This window comes from Echinops telfairi, unplaced genomic scaffold, assembly GCF_000313985.2.
Source record: "Echinops telfairi isolate 266 unplaced genomic scaffold, ASM31398v2 ScPeMD7_5868;HRSCAF=6743_1, whole genome shotgun sequence".
Lineage (NCBI taxonomy): Eukaryota > Metazoa > Chordata > Mammalia > Afrosoricida > Tenrecidae > Echinops > Echinops telfairi.
The window spans coordinates 7,026,562-7,046,707 of record NW_022109768.1 but is presented as its reverse complement, the minus strand read 5'-3'; the positions used below and the strand labels follow the sequence as shown (position 1 = coordinate 7,046,707).

The 20,146-nt window shown below is 37.8% G+C and overlaps 1 protein-coding gene across 1 annotated transcript in view; it reads right to left on the bottom strand.

The window, feature by feature from the left end:
* The window catches only part of LRBA (LPS responsive beige-like anchor protein), a 752,417-nt gene that overhangs the window by 309,844 nt on the left and 422,427 nt on the right, over positions 1–20,146 (bottom strand). The window contains exons 36-37 of the mRNA XM_045295806.1: positions 10,414–10,538; positions 1,143–1,289 (exon numbers count right to left, since the gene is read on the bottom strand). Of these exons, the coding sequence (XP_045151741.1) occupies positions 1,143–1,289; positions 10,414–10,538 (272 nt within the window). The remainder of the gene's footprint in view (positions 1–1,142; positions 1,290–10,413; positions 10,539–20,146) is intronic.

Here is a 20,146-nt window from a genome sequence, read left to right as displayed (position 1 = left end):
GCATGAGCTAGGGCAGCCTAGGTCCTACAGGAGACCCCTGACAATTTCAACTTCATTTCTAACCCACACCACTTTATTAGTGTGTATTACTTCTTAATCCTATTGCCATTGTCAAGATTATATAATTAAACTCCCCTTTCACCTCCATTACTGTATGAATGCATTACTAGTCACAAGAGTCAAAGCAAACTAGAGGAAGCGGAAATAAAGGGATGGGAAGAAAAAGAAGAGCAATAGCCACCTGACCCTTCACTATCACCCCCAATCCCTTCACGATATCCTACAATTATATTTTACTTTACAGAGAAGTCACCATTTTCGCATGGTATCACAAGTTACAGGTATATAGTCAAATGAATGATGTGTAATGCTTTCCTCTTACATGAGAATTATTCCTGTGGAATATTATATAATTTTTCACCAGGAGAAATCACTGTGGAATCTTTCAGAGTTTCCTCCTTGAGGGACAGAACTATAAACATTAATGGAAAGAAGAAAAAAAAGAGAGAAAAGGAAAGAAAGAAAAGGAGCCATGTAATAGAATGAATGAAATTTCAGGCTAAACAAGAGAATTTTTCCCATAAGGGAAGTAAAACAGAAAATATGCCAAGTGCAAATCAAAATTCCTACATCAAATAAAATAAGTGAATTCAGTGAAGAGCCATAGCATTCTCAGAATTGCCTTTTTGTGTGTGTGTGAAAGGGAAATGTACAAGCTGCAGGTTCACGAAGACATCTAACAAAGCAAATAGTTCATCTGCTTCCAAGCTTTAGTTAACAACTGGCAGAATCTCCAGGTCTATAGTGATCCCACTTTATAGTGAATGGGTAACCCATGGGATGTGTAAGCAATTAAGTCTTGCTGCTGCTGCTCTTAAATACCCTCCTCCCAGTGGAAATTAATCATAAAAAATAATAAAAATAAGTAAATAAAGTGAGAGTAAAAAAGATTGAACCCGTGTTGAAGGTGGGGTGGGGGGATGTTGAAGGTGGGGGGATGTTTGGGAGAACAAAAGCGACCTTTAATTAATGTCATTAAAGTGTAAGGCTTGGAGTGCTAGTGGTCTCAGCTGAAAAAGGAAGTAATTAGATGCTTATTGGGCCAGGGCTAACTGAGAAATCGGCAGCAGCAGGGAGTTTACCAGTAAGATTCTCTAAATCTTTCTCATCCACGGATGACAGAGTATCGTCGTCGGCTTCCAGGACGATCTCGTTTTCTGAGTTCTGATTTCCCAGAGCCTGACTCTTGATGGACTGTTTTCCTTTAGCGAGGATATCTTCATCCGCGGCTGAAATGAAAAGGAAACAAAGCTGTCCATCAGCGCTGGGCAGAGCACTTTGGCGGAGGGCAGGGGGCAGAAGGCAGGGTAGGTGGTAAAGGTGATCAATCATTTATGCACGGAGACTCACCCATGGTGGGGAAAGTGACTGGGATGGCACACATGCAGTTCTGACAAACTTGATTCCCCAAGCCTAGTTTAATGTTACCCTGAACAAGCACCCTAATCCCATTAAACCTGACCCCTTCACCACACACTGAACCATTTATTTACTTATAGTTAAGGTAGGCAGGGGCTTCAAAAGCGGCACTTTTTTTTTTTTTTGAAATTAGGTCGTAGAAGAAATCAAAATCTAGTTTTTGAAAGAATACCCATTGCACATTGAAAAATACGGGTAACGGATTCATTTCTGCAGGTAATATTACCCTGACAAATACTGTGGATAGGGAGGAGAATCAGAGGCACGCTGAGTCAAAGGAGAGGCAGATTCACAGCCAAGGAGCAGGTAAACCCAGATACTAAAGGCGTCAGCGTATGACTCGCATAAAAGCTACAGCAGCTCTCAGAAGCCGCTGTGTTCCTCTCTCCACCATCCTCCCCTCCTTCTTGTATACGACCCTCCCTCATCTCTGTCCCTTCCACCCCCCTTGGCCCTTGTACAAATATCCAAGAGTAAGGCACTGAGGAAAACTGAAGGCTCAAACAGTACCTCCTCCAAGTGTTTAAACTAAAGGGCTAAGGCACCCTGGGGGCAAACATAACAGAAAGACCTGGGTAAGAGGCGCCTGCAAGGGAGTAGCCTGGGAGAACAGCAGCACCAGACTGTGACAAGGCAGAGAGCACCAGACACAAGGGAGAAAGAAAAAGCACACAGACTCTGGGGAGATGCTTTCTGGAGCACCCAGAGCCCACAAGGAGTCCAGAGAAGGGAGCGGATGGGCAGATGGAAGAAGAAAACAATGAACTTCAAAATTCTGACTTCCAAGGCTTACGTCCCTGCAGGGTGACAGGATTTGAGCTGCATCTCAAGAACACACAAACACGGACATGAATTTCTGGATTGTAGGTGTGTGCACATGTATCTTAAATTTACATTTAAAAAGGAAAGTTTAGGATTTTCTTTGCAGTTAGAATACTTCAGAGGTAAAGCACCTGATTCCCTGGGGCGGCAGCAATTGCTGTGGAAATTGGGCGTGAGGCTTTTTGTTTCTGCCTAACCAGAAGGCCCAAACCCCAGAAAAGAGAAAGCAGTAAATGTGCAGTAATACAACTAACATTTAACTCCAGAGTCTATCCGAAATAGTTAAACAGATGGCACAAGTGTTAGCTGGCTAACTTGGCAAAGCAAAGATTCTTTGGATTAAATAGATGGACAATGTTAAAGGTAAAAATGTATTTTTACAGCATTTAGTGTGAATTCACCATGTATGCCATTTGTAAACACTACTCGAACAGCGCATTTTCTGTTAAACAAAAAAGCCAGACAATAAAGCTTACTATATTCAATTTAATATACCCTAAGCCAAAATCATCATCATCTAGTCAATTCCAACCCACAGTGCACCTACAGGACAGAGTAGGTCAGTGCCATAGGGTCTCCATAGCTGCAAATCTCTATGGTAGCAGAATGCTAAATCTTTCTCCCAGAGAGCAGCGGATGGGTTAGAACTGATGACCTTTCAGTTAGCAGTCAGGTGTCTTAACCGCTATGCCATTTGGACTCCTTAGCTTAGGACAATTTTTTACATGAACAAGTAAAATCTTTTTAATTTCTGCATACAATATAGTGCTGTACACATGTAAAATCTCAATACATATTTGAAAAAGATGATTTTAGAGTACATAATGGAAATCCTTTTTTTTCTCAAAAAAAACTCACAACATGAATTAACCACTATTTTTTTAAATAGCTGTATAATTTTTTTAACATTGTTTATATTCCAAGTATTTATATTGCCTTATTCTGAAATCCCATCATGGCCCTGGGCCCAAACAACGCCCTTTCCACAATTAGCTATCAACTTTAAGAAGCATCAATTGCTTGTTGAGAAACACAAATGAAAGTATCATCTTCCAATTGTGCCTATAAATTACAATAAATGATCAATTGCCAGTTAGATTTGAGTGCAGAAATCAATGTTACACTGTCTCGATTCACTGAATTTAAATTTCTTCTTCAAAGAATAATAATAATAGAGCTAATAATAGGGGTAAGAAGGTCTAATATCACATAGCACTCACCAGGCATCAGGGAGTGATCAAAATACACACTTATTTGAAGTCATTTAATTTTTCATAAACACTTTACTAATGCCTAAATTTCCTAAGAGTAGACATGCTCAGAGAGGTTACATAGTGTGGCCAAGGTAATTCCACTAGTGAGAAAGGGAGTCAGCATGTAAACACAGGGAGTATATTGTGAGAAAATGGTTCTTCACCACTATCCTGAGAACAGCCGCTATGCTATGAACATACTAGCCCTTAGCTATCCGCAAGAGGCAAAAATAAAAAATAGCCATTCTATGTATGTGTGCATAGATTTGCTCATTACTTTGCTAATTATATTTCCCACAGTGAATTTTAAGAAGTTAAATCAGAATCATAATAAACACAAAGAATAAAAAGCCTAAATTCAATTCCAAGCCTATATTTGATAAGCATATGCCAAAAAGCGTCAAAAACAACTAACTTCACCACCTTGCAGTTCGCTTTCTCTGATTATTGCCATACATGTCCCGAAGTACCAGGAGAGCTCATTTAGAAAAGAAAAAGACCTTTAATCCACAAACATTTACAAAAAAGAGTATGCCCAGTGGCAATATGCAACGATTTAAAATACCTCAGCAAATATTCACATTCCTTTACAAAACTACCTAACTATAATTTTAAGGTAAAGTCTGCCTAACTTGAATTTGAAAAATTTTAAATATAGTCTCATTATACTGACTCATTAAAATACAATAACTTTTACATTAAATAAAGTTTTATGAAAAAATGTGCAAGTACTTTACGTGCACTGCACATACAAACACTCACTTTAATTTATTTATTTACTTATTTTTACAAGCTCAGATTCTGGAATGGTTCAACTTCAACAGAAAAACCTCTTGTCATGGAAAATATGCAGCTTACTGATATTTAGAATGGTTTTCCTGTAATTAACTCCCCCTTGAGGATTTTAAGTTAGCAGCAGTAAAATTACCAACAGTACTCTAATACACACCACATGCTCTGGGGTTCAATTCTCAGTGGTCTAATAGCTTTCTGCTAAAGAACTTTTTCCCCCTCCTCAAAATTAGAACAAAATTGTCCCAAGCATAAAATAAGAGATAATTATCTAGTTTATACATACTGGGGGGAAAAGGTTTTAACTTTCATCTTGAAACAAATTGTCAGCTCTTTTGATATCTTTTGTGAGTAAATTCTGCAATAGTCTAAAAGTTTATTTGGATGGAGTCAGAATATACTTTGGTTTGATTTTAAAGCTCAATTCAGATAGCTTCTGACCAATAAAACAGTTACTAAAAACGGTAACTATTTACATTTTTCATATTATTTTTAAACAATCTCAAAATTGCTACCCATTTTCCGGTTTACTATTCATTCAAAGTTAATAATTAAGCTGCAACTGTTACATGAATTGTAGAAACTCATCAAAAAACGCTTGCCATGAAAGATGCCATTAATTCACTGAGACTAAGGACAATGAGAGGCTCAAAAAGAGGCCAGTTTTCAAAATGTGCAGTTGAAGCTCTTTGCCTCTGGTTTAGAGGTACCTATGGGCATCAGGTGATGTACCTATCTAACACAAGCTAGGTAAGTGAAATTCAAAAAGAAAAAATCACAGAAAACTTGTTCTACCGACAATACACATTCCCTTCCTATTATTCATTGAGCCAGTGAACTAGAATCATTAATAGTCCATGCTAAAAGGAAAGAAGTTCATAAATTAAGAATTAGGATGGGGGGGGGTAGTGGTGAGCAAACAACGCCATAGACATGGAAACAACTAGGGAACTAAAATCAACAACAAGGAGGATGGAGAGATCCTGTGGGTGTTGGACCAACAGCAATCTAGCTGAGAGGAATTATAAGAGGTGGAAGAAGAGTGAGCGTGACGGTGGGGCAGGAGTAAGGTAAAAGGAAACAGGGATGATCTAGAAAGCAAAGCTATGGGTAGAGGTATAAGCATAGGTGTGTGCATACGTAAATACATTAACTCATAAAAGTAGAGGTACTGGCCTATGTACATATGTCTATATGGCAATGCATTGAGGAAGTGGTGGACTGCTTCAGCCCTACACAGTAACATCTTGTTTTAACAACCTGGCAATCTGTGATGTTCACCCTCTCGGCAAGATTTCTGAAGACAAAATGGGTGCATAAGCAAATGTAGTGAAGAAAGCAGATGATGCCTGGCTATCAAAAGATATAGCATCTGGGGTCTTAAAAGTTTGAAGTTTAACAAGCGGCCATCTAGCAGAGAAGGAACAAGCCCACATGGAAGAAGCACACCTTCCTGTGTGATCATGAGGTGTCGACAGGACCGGGTAACAAGTGTCAGAAGACCCAAAACAAACAAACAACAAACAAAAAACATATTGTTGAGAACGAGGGGGTCGGAGCAGAGACCCAAAACCCATCTGTAGACAATGGGACATCCCCTCACAGAATGGTCACAAGGAAGGGATCAACCCGGGTGCAGTAAAGCATCAATGAAACACACAATATTGCTCTGGTTCCTTGAGACTTCCTCATTCCCCACTATCATGACCCCAGTTCTGCCTTTCACTGTAGGCTAGACAAGAGGATGTGCACAGGTACAGATAAAGAGATAAGAGCTCATGGCACCCAGAATCCAGGAACAGGAATGGGAGTAGTGACAACAGGAGGGTAGGGAGAAGGTGAGGAGCGGAGGGGAAGAAGGGGGAACCAATTGCAAGGATCAACACATAACCAGACACCCGCCCTCCAGGGGGACGAACAGAAACCGTGGGGGAAGGGAGACAGCAGTTGGTGTAAGATATGAAAATAATAATCATTTATCATTTATCAAGAGGTCACAAGGGTGTGGTGGGGCAAAAAGAGGAGCTGATACCAGGGGCTCAATACAAAGTAAATTTGTATTTTAAAGGTTACTAGAAAAATAACAAAGTCCCCCTCAAATGTCCATAAAAGAAATATGGGTAGCATACTAATACATGTACAAAAGAACATTTAATACTCAACTCTTGTTGACACCCTTAATAGTATCAACTCTTGTCCTGGTCCACTGAACCCACCTTTATACCGTCTATGCTATTCCACTGGGTTCCAAGGCAAGAAAACATGCTCCAGAAAGGTGGGTAAAACTAAAACTACAAAGGACAGCGAAGAGAACACAAGGCCGTCCGTCCTCTGTTGGTCATAGGCTTCCCAGAGTTTCAGGTGGCAGCCTAGTATATATGGATTACTCAAACACTACCACCTGGAATTACAGAGGTTAGGAGCAAATGGCACAATTTAGGATCTTTACATGGCCTGCCATCCCTAGAAAACCAGAGGAGTTATTTGTGTTGTTACATGAGCTTATAAGATCCTCTTAAATCTATACCAATCCTTTTCCTATACTTCTATATATTCTTGTATTTCTATAGGAAGAGAATTTAACAGAAACATACACATTCTACACAAAATAAATTGTCTTGCATTCAATAGAATCCTACTACTAGTACCAAGAACTACTTTTAGTTCTTGAATTGAACTGAGTCTTTCTACCACTTCAACCACTTCTTATGTGGCTTTCATTTAAATAGAAAATTACCATTATACTTAACGACAAACCTTAGAAGACAACGTAGACAATGATATGTGAGTCAGCTGGCCTGGGCTTCCGTCCCACATACACAGTAAATTATGCACAGACTCTAGGCCAGTTTCCTTTTCCGAAAATAAGAATGTTCCCTAGAGATCTAACAGGGCCCTCACTGGGTTCCGTGCATTAGGAGAATGGAAGGAATCATTAAAACTGATTTTCAATAATTAAAAAAATTATAATATAGAAAGAAATGTCTTCAAGAAGGAAATAACCATCCTTGGTTTGCTGCTGCTAATTTCCATTCAGAATAATAATTAAGCATAAGAGAGAAGTACTAATTTAAAGGTTAAAATATGACTCTGTTCTGCAAAGTTAAAGAAATCTCCCTTTACAACACGACTTTTATAAATAACCACTTTGGAGGGTCTCTTTTTGAAAAATTACCTAAAGCTCTTTTCCCCAAGCAAGTTAATGTGAACTTGGGAAGGGCAATTAAATTGTCAGAATTAAAAATTTGTTTTTAACTAGAAGGTAGCCAGAAGTAGAGTCATGGGGCTGGTATTGATCGCCTGAACAGAGAACATCACTCTTCAGGTATTTACTCTGCCACCTTTACACCAGAGGCTTTCCTTCAAATCAAATCAATCTATAAAAAAGATGGCTCTTACTACTGTTAAATACATAACTAATCTCCAGCTGAACTTCTATTTGGATGTCTTCTTTTTATTATAATAAGATAGTTTACAATAGTCCAAAAGTCTGCATTTTTAAAAGGCCTTGTCTCCTTACATAAGTCAATAATAAATACAAGTGAGATGAAGTCAAAAAACAATATAACTGGCACATTCCCCTCAGTAATATCTATTTTAAATATCTGAATTCAATAATGAAGTGTAATATCTATGGTGAATTCTTAATTTCAAATACTGTTTTTACCCTATTAACTCTTTTGTTGTGCACACGATTCTAAGTAAGTTTGTCGTGATTACCCTTCTTAATGTTCTAAAATGTACTTATAGCTATTTAGAAATTTACTGCTAATTAGAATTCATTTATTAAAACATTTAAGGTCTTTGCTTAGAGAATATATTACCATAAATTATGCCAACATCAAATACCATAGTACAATCTATGTGTTAGCTCTGAAATGACCTAATATTTCCTTGTTTTATCAAATAAAACATATACAATGTATGATTCATAAAGCATGTACCCTTTTTTCATAAATTTTACATTAAAGATGATATATCTCCTTATTAGGAAGACTACTGAAGCATGATCTACATATTTTAATATATATACATAGATATAATTGTTTTTAACCTTTGAAAAACTTTTTAAATACTAATCAAAGAAATATTTGTATAGACCATTACTAAATTTGATGGAACCACATGAAATGCTTAACTTTGATACAATTCCTCTATTTAAAATGCATAATACGCATAGGTAACTAATTAATCTTATATTAACCCTTCAATTACTATTTAGACTAATTAGAATGAACTCTGCTTCTATATAGGATTTTAAAACTTAAATAACAGTAATTGTAATTAACATCATTTTAATTAATATAATTGCAGACAGTTTGCCTTTAAAATCTGACAATAATTTAAAAGGTAAGGTCAGCAATAATACTGTAATCTGCTCATTAAGAAGAATCCTATAGTTCCCACAAATGATTAAATTATCTATTTTTGATAAATGTATATTTTATTAAGTTCGACATTACATTTACACTACAGATTTTGTGATCACTCCCACATAAAGGATTAATAGTTTGCCTATGTGAGACGTGAGAAAACCAACAGACCCTTTCCAGATGCAAAAGGAAAAATGTTTATGAAAATATTTTTATTGCCTCACAACCACAAATTCAATGTTAAATGATAACTTAGAAAATAAAATTTAATGATTACATTTACATTTCTGGGTGTATATGGTAATTTCTATTCTTACAAGGATAAAATTGCAGAAAGACTGTCTTTTTCAAAGGATCATTAAACAAAAGCAGAAGTGAAGGAAAAAAAAATAAAACCGAAATCTTTGGTATAGAAGCATCACATAACGCGAATATAATGCTAAAAGTACAAGTAGCTTAATTAATTCTACATCTTATTTCTCCTTCTCCACCTCCTGTAGCTGAAGATGCAGGGCCCAGGGACTATTATTGCTTTTAGATCACTTTGTTATTGACTGTTCTCTGTATGGTCATTTATTTTAAAGGACTGATGTCACATTTGGTGTTATATCTGATGACATATTGTGGACATTTTCTCCCAGAAATGGCTCTTTAAGTCTGAGTGCAAGAGGTTAAACTGCCTGACTGAGGCCAAACCTAATATTAAGATTTTAATCTAAATTCTTAATATCCTTATTAAATATGTTTAACATTTATTTTTTTACACTTTATGCTATAACTTAACTACAAACTATGGCATATTAAGCTAAAACCCAGGGGAAAAAAGGGAAATTAAAACTATTTCGTACCTTATTGAAAAATAACCAATTCATACTGTGTAAAACCCACACAACTTTGAAATTGAGAGGGCGTTTTCTTCCCTGCTTAATCAGTGTATCTTAGTTGGCTTTCAAAAAAAATCATAAAACAATAAATTAAAGTCTTCAGATGGAAGAAAGCAGAGTATCAAAACCAAAGGACTAATCAAAACTATTCAGTTTTTCCAATGTGCTTATCAGACTTCTACCCCAAGTGTGGTGTGCATTATATCAAAAAAGGGAAAATGCTTTCTTGAGCTCTGATAACAAGATGATGCAGAACAGGCACATATGAAAATAACATCTATTCTCTTTTTCTGAGAGCCATCTATCACAACCATCTACAAATCAAGGCTCAGAAACTGTCTGGGCACGTGGGCATTTATTACCGTCTCTCCCACTTCATACCCTCACGCTGAAATACCACGGTGGGGAAAAATCATATCTGCATAACAGAGCCTGAGAACCTATTTGGTTTGTAAATGCTGTCTTTCTGGTATTTGTGGATTTAAGACAGTCTTGCTAAAATCATTTTCTCAAAGCTGAATCTGTCACTTAAAAGGAGAAATATTTTTCTTCCTCCTACTTTGAAACAAAGGGTCTGTACAGTTAAGCAAGTTTTGCATATGTAACATAATAAATAAATAAATATATGTGACACCATAGGTTTATAGGACCCTACACTAACTATAAAAATTTTAACTCCTCTTTCTGGGGTGACTAACTATGAAATATGGGGATGGGCCTTTTCACAGTGCCTTGTAATGATGAAGTTATGTTCTTCATTACCAAGTACTGTACCTGCTGCTATTGGCAAGGGGTGGTTTATACACTGACCATGCTCCACGGCTGTTTTGAGTGTCGCTTCAGGATGTGTCGATCCTAGAGGGTTACGCACAAATCGTCGCCGGCGCCGCAAGTCATCTTCCCAGTAGTCAAGGCGCCAGAACTCACGAGGACGACTACAATGAAACAGAGAAGCCACATATGTTAGCAATTATAAAACAGCGTGGTAGCCCTGATTTTCTGCATAAAGCTCTCCTTGTTTGCTCAGCCTTGTCTCCCGCCCCCCCACCTCCCTCTTACTTCTCTCTCCACCTAACACTCCCCGTTCTTGCAATCTTTAACTTAGGTATGTCCTTGAAAATAACAATATCACCTTCGAGTCTAAGGAACTCCTTTCCCTTTTTCTTGGAAGGTGAAATGAGCACTAAATACATCATTTTGAAATGAATTGCTGACAGTGTGATCAGTTTCCCCACACTCTAGTGGCATGTGCTCTGATTCCAGCCTCATTTCAGCCTCAGCAGGGCACCTTTCTCTGTGGCTGCATTTATAAACCAGAATAGGGAAAAGGCTATTATAAATATGGTATTGCATTACCTATATTAATCAAAGTCTGTCCCCCTTCATTTTTCTTCCTAATTTGTGCCTTTTTGCACAAGGTCAGTAAATCATACCCGGAATTCTTGGTCCAGAAAGTGTTAACTTTAATGAATATCTCGGTTACATGGTTATGTATGTGATAATAAAATATTACTCTGTTTAGATGTGTAGGAATTTAATTAAAATAATCTCTTAAAATATTCATTACATTTAGCCCCTGAGGCTTAGAACAACACAAGAAAATGCATTTCTTCTCCATTTACTGTTTTTAAATAAACCATTCCTGTAGAGTGAAATAGCAATCTATTTTCAAGCAAATCAGATTGGATTTCTGTTTTATGTAGTCTGTTTTTATATTTAATTAAAAACTACATGCTATATGATGTGCAATAATTGCTATATCGAAAGCATACTTTTGGAAGCGTATTTTTTTTTTAAAGGGCTCACTCAGTTTAAGTTCTACTATATTTTCCCCAATTATGCAAATCTTTTAGATGGTAATATACAAATGCCAACGCTCTCTTCTGTTAGGTAATCATCATCTAGCATATTTTTAAAATATTTTATATGAGAAATACTAACATGAAGATTTTTTTTCACTTATAGAAAGAAAAAAAATCTCTGAATACTTTTATTCATTAAGTATGTATAAAATGAAAATCCTTAAATCTCAGTAATGAAGTAAACATTTCATTCACAACAAACTTCTATAGGAATGACTAATATAAAATAAAATCTTGTATTTCATGAGCTAATAAAACTATGTCCCTGTCAGCTCTAACAAATTAGTAATTTTGCCGGTCCCCAAATGCCCAAGTTATCTTTATTTTGATGGTTCAAAGGTGGCATATTTAAGATTCAAAATACATTTATAAATAAGTACTTTTATTAATTTTTCAAAATGCTCTCAGCTAGTAAAAGCATAAACAAACAATGTGTGGTTCAAAGCATGTATGTTAAACGCAAGTGGAACCCAATGCTGTTTTCTGAGAGTCCTAGAGAGAAAACAAGAACATCAAGGTTTCCTTTGTTCATCATGTATGAGAAGACGGAATACAATCAAAATAGAAAATAAAATAATGCAAGAATTTCAGTCCTCAAGAAAAAAATTAAAAGCTCTTTTACTCTACTTTTCTCCATCATTTTCCTGCCTGAATTTTAAATCAATACCAGTACTAAGATACCATGTACAAATAGTGAAAATTACCCAGGATTTTCATACAGGCAAAAGACAACAGTCGTCTGCGCTCAATTAATAACATAAAATTCTCCTTGGGTGATTGTTGGAGAGGGAGAGGCGGCCCACAGATGGCTATGTGCATGGCTTTGATAGTCGTGGCGCTTGGATAGGCACTTCATCATTCTGCCTACTACATTTATCTGTTAAAATTATTATCAAATATCAGCCAGGATGCAGTCGTGAATCACAGGCTGCTCCTCGTCTTCAGGGGAATGATACAATGAGGGTCTATTCATCAGTGCTGCAATCGGCACAAGTAATTAGTTCCCTAGACTGAGATCGCCTACAAAGCCTATTTCAGTCAGCACCACAAACATATGATGATGTAAAGCTAATGAAAGCTGCTAAAATTTGTTAACCTTTTCTGCCATCAATCCTTCTAATATTCTGTGCTTTAGTATTATGCAAAGATAGTAAATTATTAATTTGTCATTCATCCATCCTTCTGCATTTTGAGTCAAATTAAATGATGTCATCCTTCTTGATAGCAATTAAAATTATAAGAGATATTAAGCTGCTATGATAAAATTATCACTAAATTAGGTAACAAAAGATTCTTCTTAAGCACAATGGTGAAGTCAAATCTGATGGTTATTAAAGCACGCTCAATTATTTTTCTTTCACAATAAGGAAGCTGGAGAAGTTAGAAAATCATTCGTAAATTATCAAAAAACTAAAACCAATTATCTGTCATATTATAACTAAAATTTGGAGGAAATAAAACTCCAATACTTATTTTCATACTCTGTCACTAACAACTACCATACACAAAAAAGGTGGGGGGGGGGCGCCCCGACAGTCTGATGAAACAGAAACAGCGATTCATCAAGAATTGAGAATTTCTCCACAAAGTGGAAACCATTTTAAGATAAATTTCACTTACTCTAACTATGTTTATCTATCTTCTAATATAAATGTTCTACCAAAACAAAAAGGATATTTAGGAGGTAGTTGAAACATAGAATTTTATATCTCAGCTTAACTTTTACAATGTCATTAAGCAGTATCATGTAGATGATCACCAATTACTAAATAATCTAAAGAAGGATCTCTATGTCACTGTTCCAGGTGTGTATGCCACTGCTCTAGGTCATACAGGCTACAAAGCCAAACCCACTGCCTTCAAAGTCAATTCTGACGCAGAGTGACCCTACAGGACAAAGCAGAACTGGACTCTGGGTTGCCAAGGACGTAAATCTGAATCACAGTAGACTGTCACATTGCTCTTTCAGGGAGTGGCTGACAGGTTCAAACCACTGACCTTGTAGTCAGCAGCAGTCAAGTGCTTAACCACTGCCCTCCCAGGCTTCCACAAAGGCCTCATGGAGACTGCTGATAGTCAAAGAGCTATGCCTCCCATTAGACAAAACATTAGTGTTCAATTTCTGGACAGAAGAGTAGGCATATTCTTTGGAGAAAAAGAATCACATTCAAATGAGGATAATGACATGCAGGTTTAAAGTTAATTACACAGTAATTGACCAGGATTTGAAAAGTTAATGTTCTGTTCCCTTAATTCCACTCCCTACAACAATACATAGTTTCAATAAAGTACAACAAACAATAAAATAATAAAAACAGAGGGGCCCTGGTGGCACAGTAGGTTAAGTGATGGGCAACTAACATGAAGGTTCATGGTTCAAATCCATCAGCTGTCTCATAGGAGAAAAATAAGGCAGTCTGTTTCCATAAAGTTTCACAGTCTTGGAAATCCTATGGATCAGTTCTATATTACCTTATAGGATTGCTTTGAGTTAGAATTGCTCCATGGTAGTGGATTGGGGTTATCGCCTCCCCCACAAAGAGAAAAAAACAAGGGGCATGCTTTCTTATTTTAAAACACTACTAGCAGGCAGTAGGTGTAGGTTTTGATTATCCGCTTCCTTTAAATTTTGATCATTTTCGATCTTGCAAGTCTGGCTAGACCAGAGGAGGTACACTGGTACAGATAGGAACTGAAAATACAGGGAATCCAGGACGGATGAGCCCTATAGGACCAGTGGTCTGAGTGGCAAAACAGGGAGGGTAGAGGGAGAATGGGTAGGAAAGAGGGAACCGATTACATAGAACTGTGTGTGACCTCCTCCCTGGGGGACAGACAACCGAAAAGTGGATGAAGGGAGATGTCGGACAGGGCAAGAAATGACAAAATACCCATTTATAAACTATCAAGGGCTCATGCGGGAGGGGGGAGCGGGGAGGGAAGGGAAAAATGAGGACCTAATGTTGGGGGTTTAAATGGAGAGAAAACGTTTTGAGAAACGATGTACAAAAAAAGATGCCTAACATCAAGCCAACTCAGACAGATGGCCAAGGTTAGGCTGCCATCTTGATTCTAGAGCCCACCCTTCTTGTTACACTTGTGCCTTCCTGTCACATGTATGCCCCTAGTGCCTCCCCTTCCTATTACGTGTATACCCCTAGCTCATCTCCCTACTTTTAGGTGTATTATCTAGTGTACCACCCCTTCCTGTTACCATGCTTACCATGGCCTGTATGCCCGAGATTATATAAATTTGTGAGATTACTTTACTCGCTCTCTCTGTGCAGAGCTGCTGCTGAAGTCATGGCGGTCCCGGAGCGCTCTGCACGCTTTACATAGATCACTCCCCGGAATCTTTCTATTATCCCGCTGAAGTGGGTTCAAGTGTCCTCACCCGAAGCACAGAGGAAGGCAACTTACCCAAGGTCACAACGTACCCAAGGTCACACTCGCTCCGGAGTGCATCTTCTACACCACCGGCTTCCAATGACTGCCGCAGAACAGCTAAGCCTGCAGATGGGAAGCACCTGGGCCCTGGATGACGCCAGTCAGCTGCCACCCTTCACCCCTGGCATGGGGCCAGAATCCGAGTCAGCCCGCAGCTGATTCCTAAGAAGCGTAAGTGAGACACTTCTCAGCTCGCCAGCGTCCTCATCTGACACAGCCGCCCTCCAACTCTCTGCTTTCACTGCTGGCTGGAGACTTCATTGCAACAATCACACAGGACTCACAGACTCACGAAACACATGCAGCGATGCCAAATGCAGGAAGATCACAGGCCGGTGGGTGGGAAGTCTTGTGGATCCAGTGGCGTTGTAATTTTCTCAGTGCTGGCAGGGGTCTCCATGTAGCGTCTCTGGCTCCAGAGGTCTTGTCTTCTCCACAGGTCCGTGGTGGTCTTCGTGCAGCCTCGGTGTCCATAGTCCGCAAGGCCTGCTTGGAATCCGCTCGTTCTCATCTCAAAGATGACTGGCTGGTTGAAGACGCTCTCCACCAATAGGGGCCTCGCTAACAGAACCACCGGCACCCGCCCCCCGTGGGATCAGGTCCACACGTATAAAGGCTAGCCTGTCCTGCGGGGCTTCCAAACAAGTTCTGGAAACGTCGAATTAAAAGATAGCGGGCTAATGACCAAGAGGACAAGAAACAAGAAAAGGTTCTGACATTGACGGTGGGGATGATTGCACAAAGCTTTTTAAGATGATCGAACTATTGAGTTATGAAAGCGAATTCTATGCCAATAAGATGGTTATAAAGCAAAGATCGTGGGATTTTCCCACAATTTTTTTCCTTCTGCTCTTTTTTTTTTTAACATTTTATTAGGGGCTCATACAACTGTTATCGTAATCCATACACACATCAATTGTGTAAAGTGCATTTGTACATCATTATCAAAACATTTTCTCCCCACTTAAAAAAAAAAAAAAGAAACGATGTACAAATGTGCTTTACACAATTGATGTGTGTATGGATTGGGATAACAGTTGTATGAGCCCCTAATAAAATGTTAAAAAAAAATTTTTTGATCATTTACTTAGAGATTTTACTTTTGTTTAAGAGGTACTGCCCACTTCTTCCCACAATGCCCCTCCTAGGGAAAAGCGAATAATAAATTGTCGAATTTTGCACAGTAGCTCTTACTCTTCTAATAAGGCCATTAATCACCTACACACATCATATGTAAATTTTTGTGGTTATCATACATCGTATGCCCCTAAGTTAAAAGACTTCAAGTATTCAGAGGCAAATTGTTAACCAAATACAAGTATGGATAAGATGAGCAATCACTTATTCTGAGACCTTAGAAATCTCTATTTGTAAAATTTCATAGGGATACAGACAAAGTTGTAGATGGTAACAAAGTTGAATTTTCTAACTTAACTTCCTAAGCCTGAGGTTAAAATTACTAACAGACCTTTTCTTAGTATAAGTTGTTTGATTTTATTTCTACTTTTAACAATTTCATCTTTATCTTTAAGGATCTGCATGAGTATACCTTTAAGCTGACTTAATAGAGAGGGAGCAGGGCTCTCTGTTGCTGTTGGGTGTCATCAAGTCTATTCCAACGCAGAGTGACTCCAAAGGACATGGAAGACCTACCCTGAAGGCTGACTGAGCTGTCGTCTTCATAGAAACAGATGGTCAGGTCTTTCTCCCAAGCCTCTCAGGTTCAAAGTGTCAACCCTTCGGTTGTTAGCGTCTGAACACTTCAACTGGTATGGCACTGTGTTCCTTTGGACTCTATCACACAGCTAGTAGACTGAACAACCCAAGTGGACAATTTCATAACACAATTGGTACAAATGGCACGTCTCTAATTGTGCGGTGCTCATTCTGCATGACTATAAGTCATAGTCCTAATACTAAGGGAACACCCTATCTTTTCCGCATGCCACACAAATACTCAGACCTTGGCTTTCTGTCCCAACTTGGTGCTAAATCTATCTTGTGGGCAGAAAAAAGATAAGGCCCTCCAGAAAATGACTGGTAGCCATCACATAGCCATTATTTCCCTGCTCCAGGAACGAAAGATGGTCAGATCAGAAAGAAGTGAGGTTGTAAAAAAAAGCAGCCGGAAAAAAAATTTTTTTGAAAAGCTGGCAATATCCAAAGAAAAGAATAAACCAGTAAAGTAAAAAAAGGCACATTGATATTAATTTCACTGAAACAATTAAGTTCATAATTGCTTCACTACAGGAGATTGTACTCTGGATGTTGTTTTCTTAAAAGTAGAATAGTTGCCAGGAGAATATTTATTACTGAAATCAGTAAGTATCCCAATTATTCTACAACCTAAATGTGCTGACACTTAGTAGCAAATTAGTCAGATACATGCCTACTTGTTATTTTGCTGGTTTTAATGTCATTCTAGCGCAGGTAGGCTCAACATCAATAAAAGAAAGCTGGGATAAAAAGAACTGTCACAAGGCAATCATATTAGAAAAATTTCCAGTTCTCCATCTTACCCACTTTCCTGTGACAGTACCTGATAAATCTTGATGACCTTAGCAGAAGTCAGTAATAAATTCTTCTGCAGTGAAAAGTTTCAATCCTAGAAAATTTCTGCATTTCATATTTTGATATTAAATTTGATACTAGGTGGTTTTCTAGCTCCCATGCCTAACTATTTTCCATTCTTATATTTTTAGATTAAAAATTCATGCCAAACATTAGCTATGACTTAAATAAATGGTAAGCCCTAAAGAGCAGTAAACATTTTCAATGCACTGTCAGGTAGAAGATAAAAGTGCTGAAGTTCTAGAAGGGTTTCACTTTCTGCATAAATCTTGTTGAAATAACACTCAGGTATGAGCAAGTATCATACGATATAAGAGGATGCTTTATCTCACAAACTAAAATCTATCGTGCCTTCATGCAGATAGATAGAATATTAACTAAAACCTCTGTTTACCAAGTAGCAACTATAAATCAAGTGCATGAGAGCTATCTCCATGCTGTCTTAATGAAAAGAAGGGGAGACAAAAAGTTCAATTGTGTGGGTCACGGCACAGAAAACATTCCCTAAAGGAGAAATGTTTATGAAGCCAGACATGGGTATTTTTATCATGCTGAGACACTAGACTATCATATATTTTATACAATGATGTGAAATTATAGTTCTCTGCCTTTAAGGGCCATCTAGATACCCACCTTTAGTTGATACAAAGTATTATTTAAGTAATTTTATTTTAAAAAAATATAATTTCACAAACAAATTAACTATTCAAGAAATGAGCCCAGGATATTCTTAGCTGCTGTTAGTTTCCATTCACTTAGCATTCTTTCCCTAGGAAACAAGTAAAATTATAGGAAAATAAAACCTAGCATAGTTAAACTCTAACAAAAGGTATCAGCAACAACAAAAACGTTAAAAACTAATGATAGTGTTGGATATCAGAAGTGCACAACCTGAGTAGCCTACACTTTAGAAAAATCTGATAGAAAAATTTCCCAAAAAATCTAGTAAAAAAAAATCACTAAACATTTGTTGCGTGTACCAGAGCTTGGTAGTTAGCAATAAATTATACTATTTGTCCTAGACATTTTTTATGGCACTGTAGGACAAAGGACATATTGAATCTAAAACTATTGATTTTAAAGCCCATGGGTTTTCCATTACACAAATTGGTGAATTAAAGTAGAGGGATAGGTAGGTAGGTAGATATAGGTATAGATACACCAAAGATATAGGTATGGATCACCAAAGTACTAATTAATGTGCCTGGGAGGATTGAGGATTTATTTCATTAATGTTTCAATAAGGATCTATTTTGTAAGTTCCAGGAAGGCAGATATTTGTGTCTATCAAAAGTACTGACCAAACACAGTAACTTGAACAAAGCAGGCACTTAATTTAAATATCAATCAAAATGAACCAATAACTTAAAAAGAAACTTTAATGTTACACAGGAGCATGCTGGAGAAAAATGGAAAAGACTTATAAACAAAAGATACAGCTTGAACAAAGGCCATCAAAGAGAACCTTTCATCCAAAGGTGGTTAGATAAAAAAGATCCTATGAAGACAACCTGTGTAACAGAACTAGGGTGGAGATACAGGATAAGAACCAAGTTTCAAAAGGCCCTGCACAGTTAAGAGTATTACCATCACTAGTCAACAGAGACCCCACCAGCTTTTCTAAGAGGGGACCAATAAGATCAGCCCCGTATTTACTTGGAAGCAAGGTTTTTAAAGTCTTGTCCTCTGCAGCAGATTTGCCCAATGCCATGTCTTTTGATTCCTTCACTGCTGTTTCCATGAGCATTGATTGTGGATCCAAGCCAAATGAAACCCTGGACAACTTCAATCTTTTCTCCAATGTTTTCTCCAGCTGTGAGGATTTTGTTTTCTTTACAGTGCGTTGCAATCCATACTGGAGGCTGTAGCTGTAAATCATCATCCGTAAGTGCTTCATGTCCTGCTGGCTTTTCAGCATGCGAGGTTGTGGCATCTGCAAATCTGATGCCACGTTCTACTTCATATAATCCAGCTTCTCGGATTTTTGCTTACCAAACAAACTGAACAAATATGGCAATAGGATACACATATTTCCTGATTTTAAACCATGTAGTATTGTTATTGCTTTTGTACAAGTGTCTCTTATTCCATGTACAGGTTCTAAATGTGCACAATGAAGTGTTCTGGAACTTCTCAATGTTATCCATAGTTTGTTGTGATCCATTTGAATTGTGGTGTTAGTAAACAATACTGAAAGTACCATGGAAGGCAGAAGAACAAACAAAAGGTCCTGACAGATACAGCCAGAATGTTCCTTGAAGACAAGGATGGAGAGACTTCATCTCATATACTTTGGCTAGACTTCATCTCCCGGAGATGACCAATACAGTGAGTGTAACAATGGGCTCAAATAAAACAATCGTGAAGATGGTAGAAACAGGCATTCTTTCATTCCGGGAGAGGAACGGGCATTCTGTTGTACCCAGGCACCTACCAACAACAACATTTTAAACAGCTTTGAGCTAAGGTAGTGGGAACAGAGTCTCAAAGCTGAGGTTCAAAAGATACATCTGGTGTGAATAAGTAAGTGTAGTGAAGAAGGCTGATGGTGCCCCGCTATCAAGACCTATAGCGTCTGGGGACTTAAAGGCTTGAAAGTAAACAAGCAGCCATCTAGCCCAGAAGCAACAAAGCCCACATGGAAGCAGCACACCAACATGTGT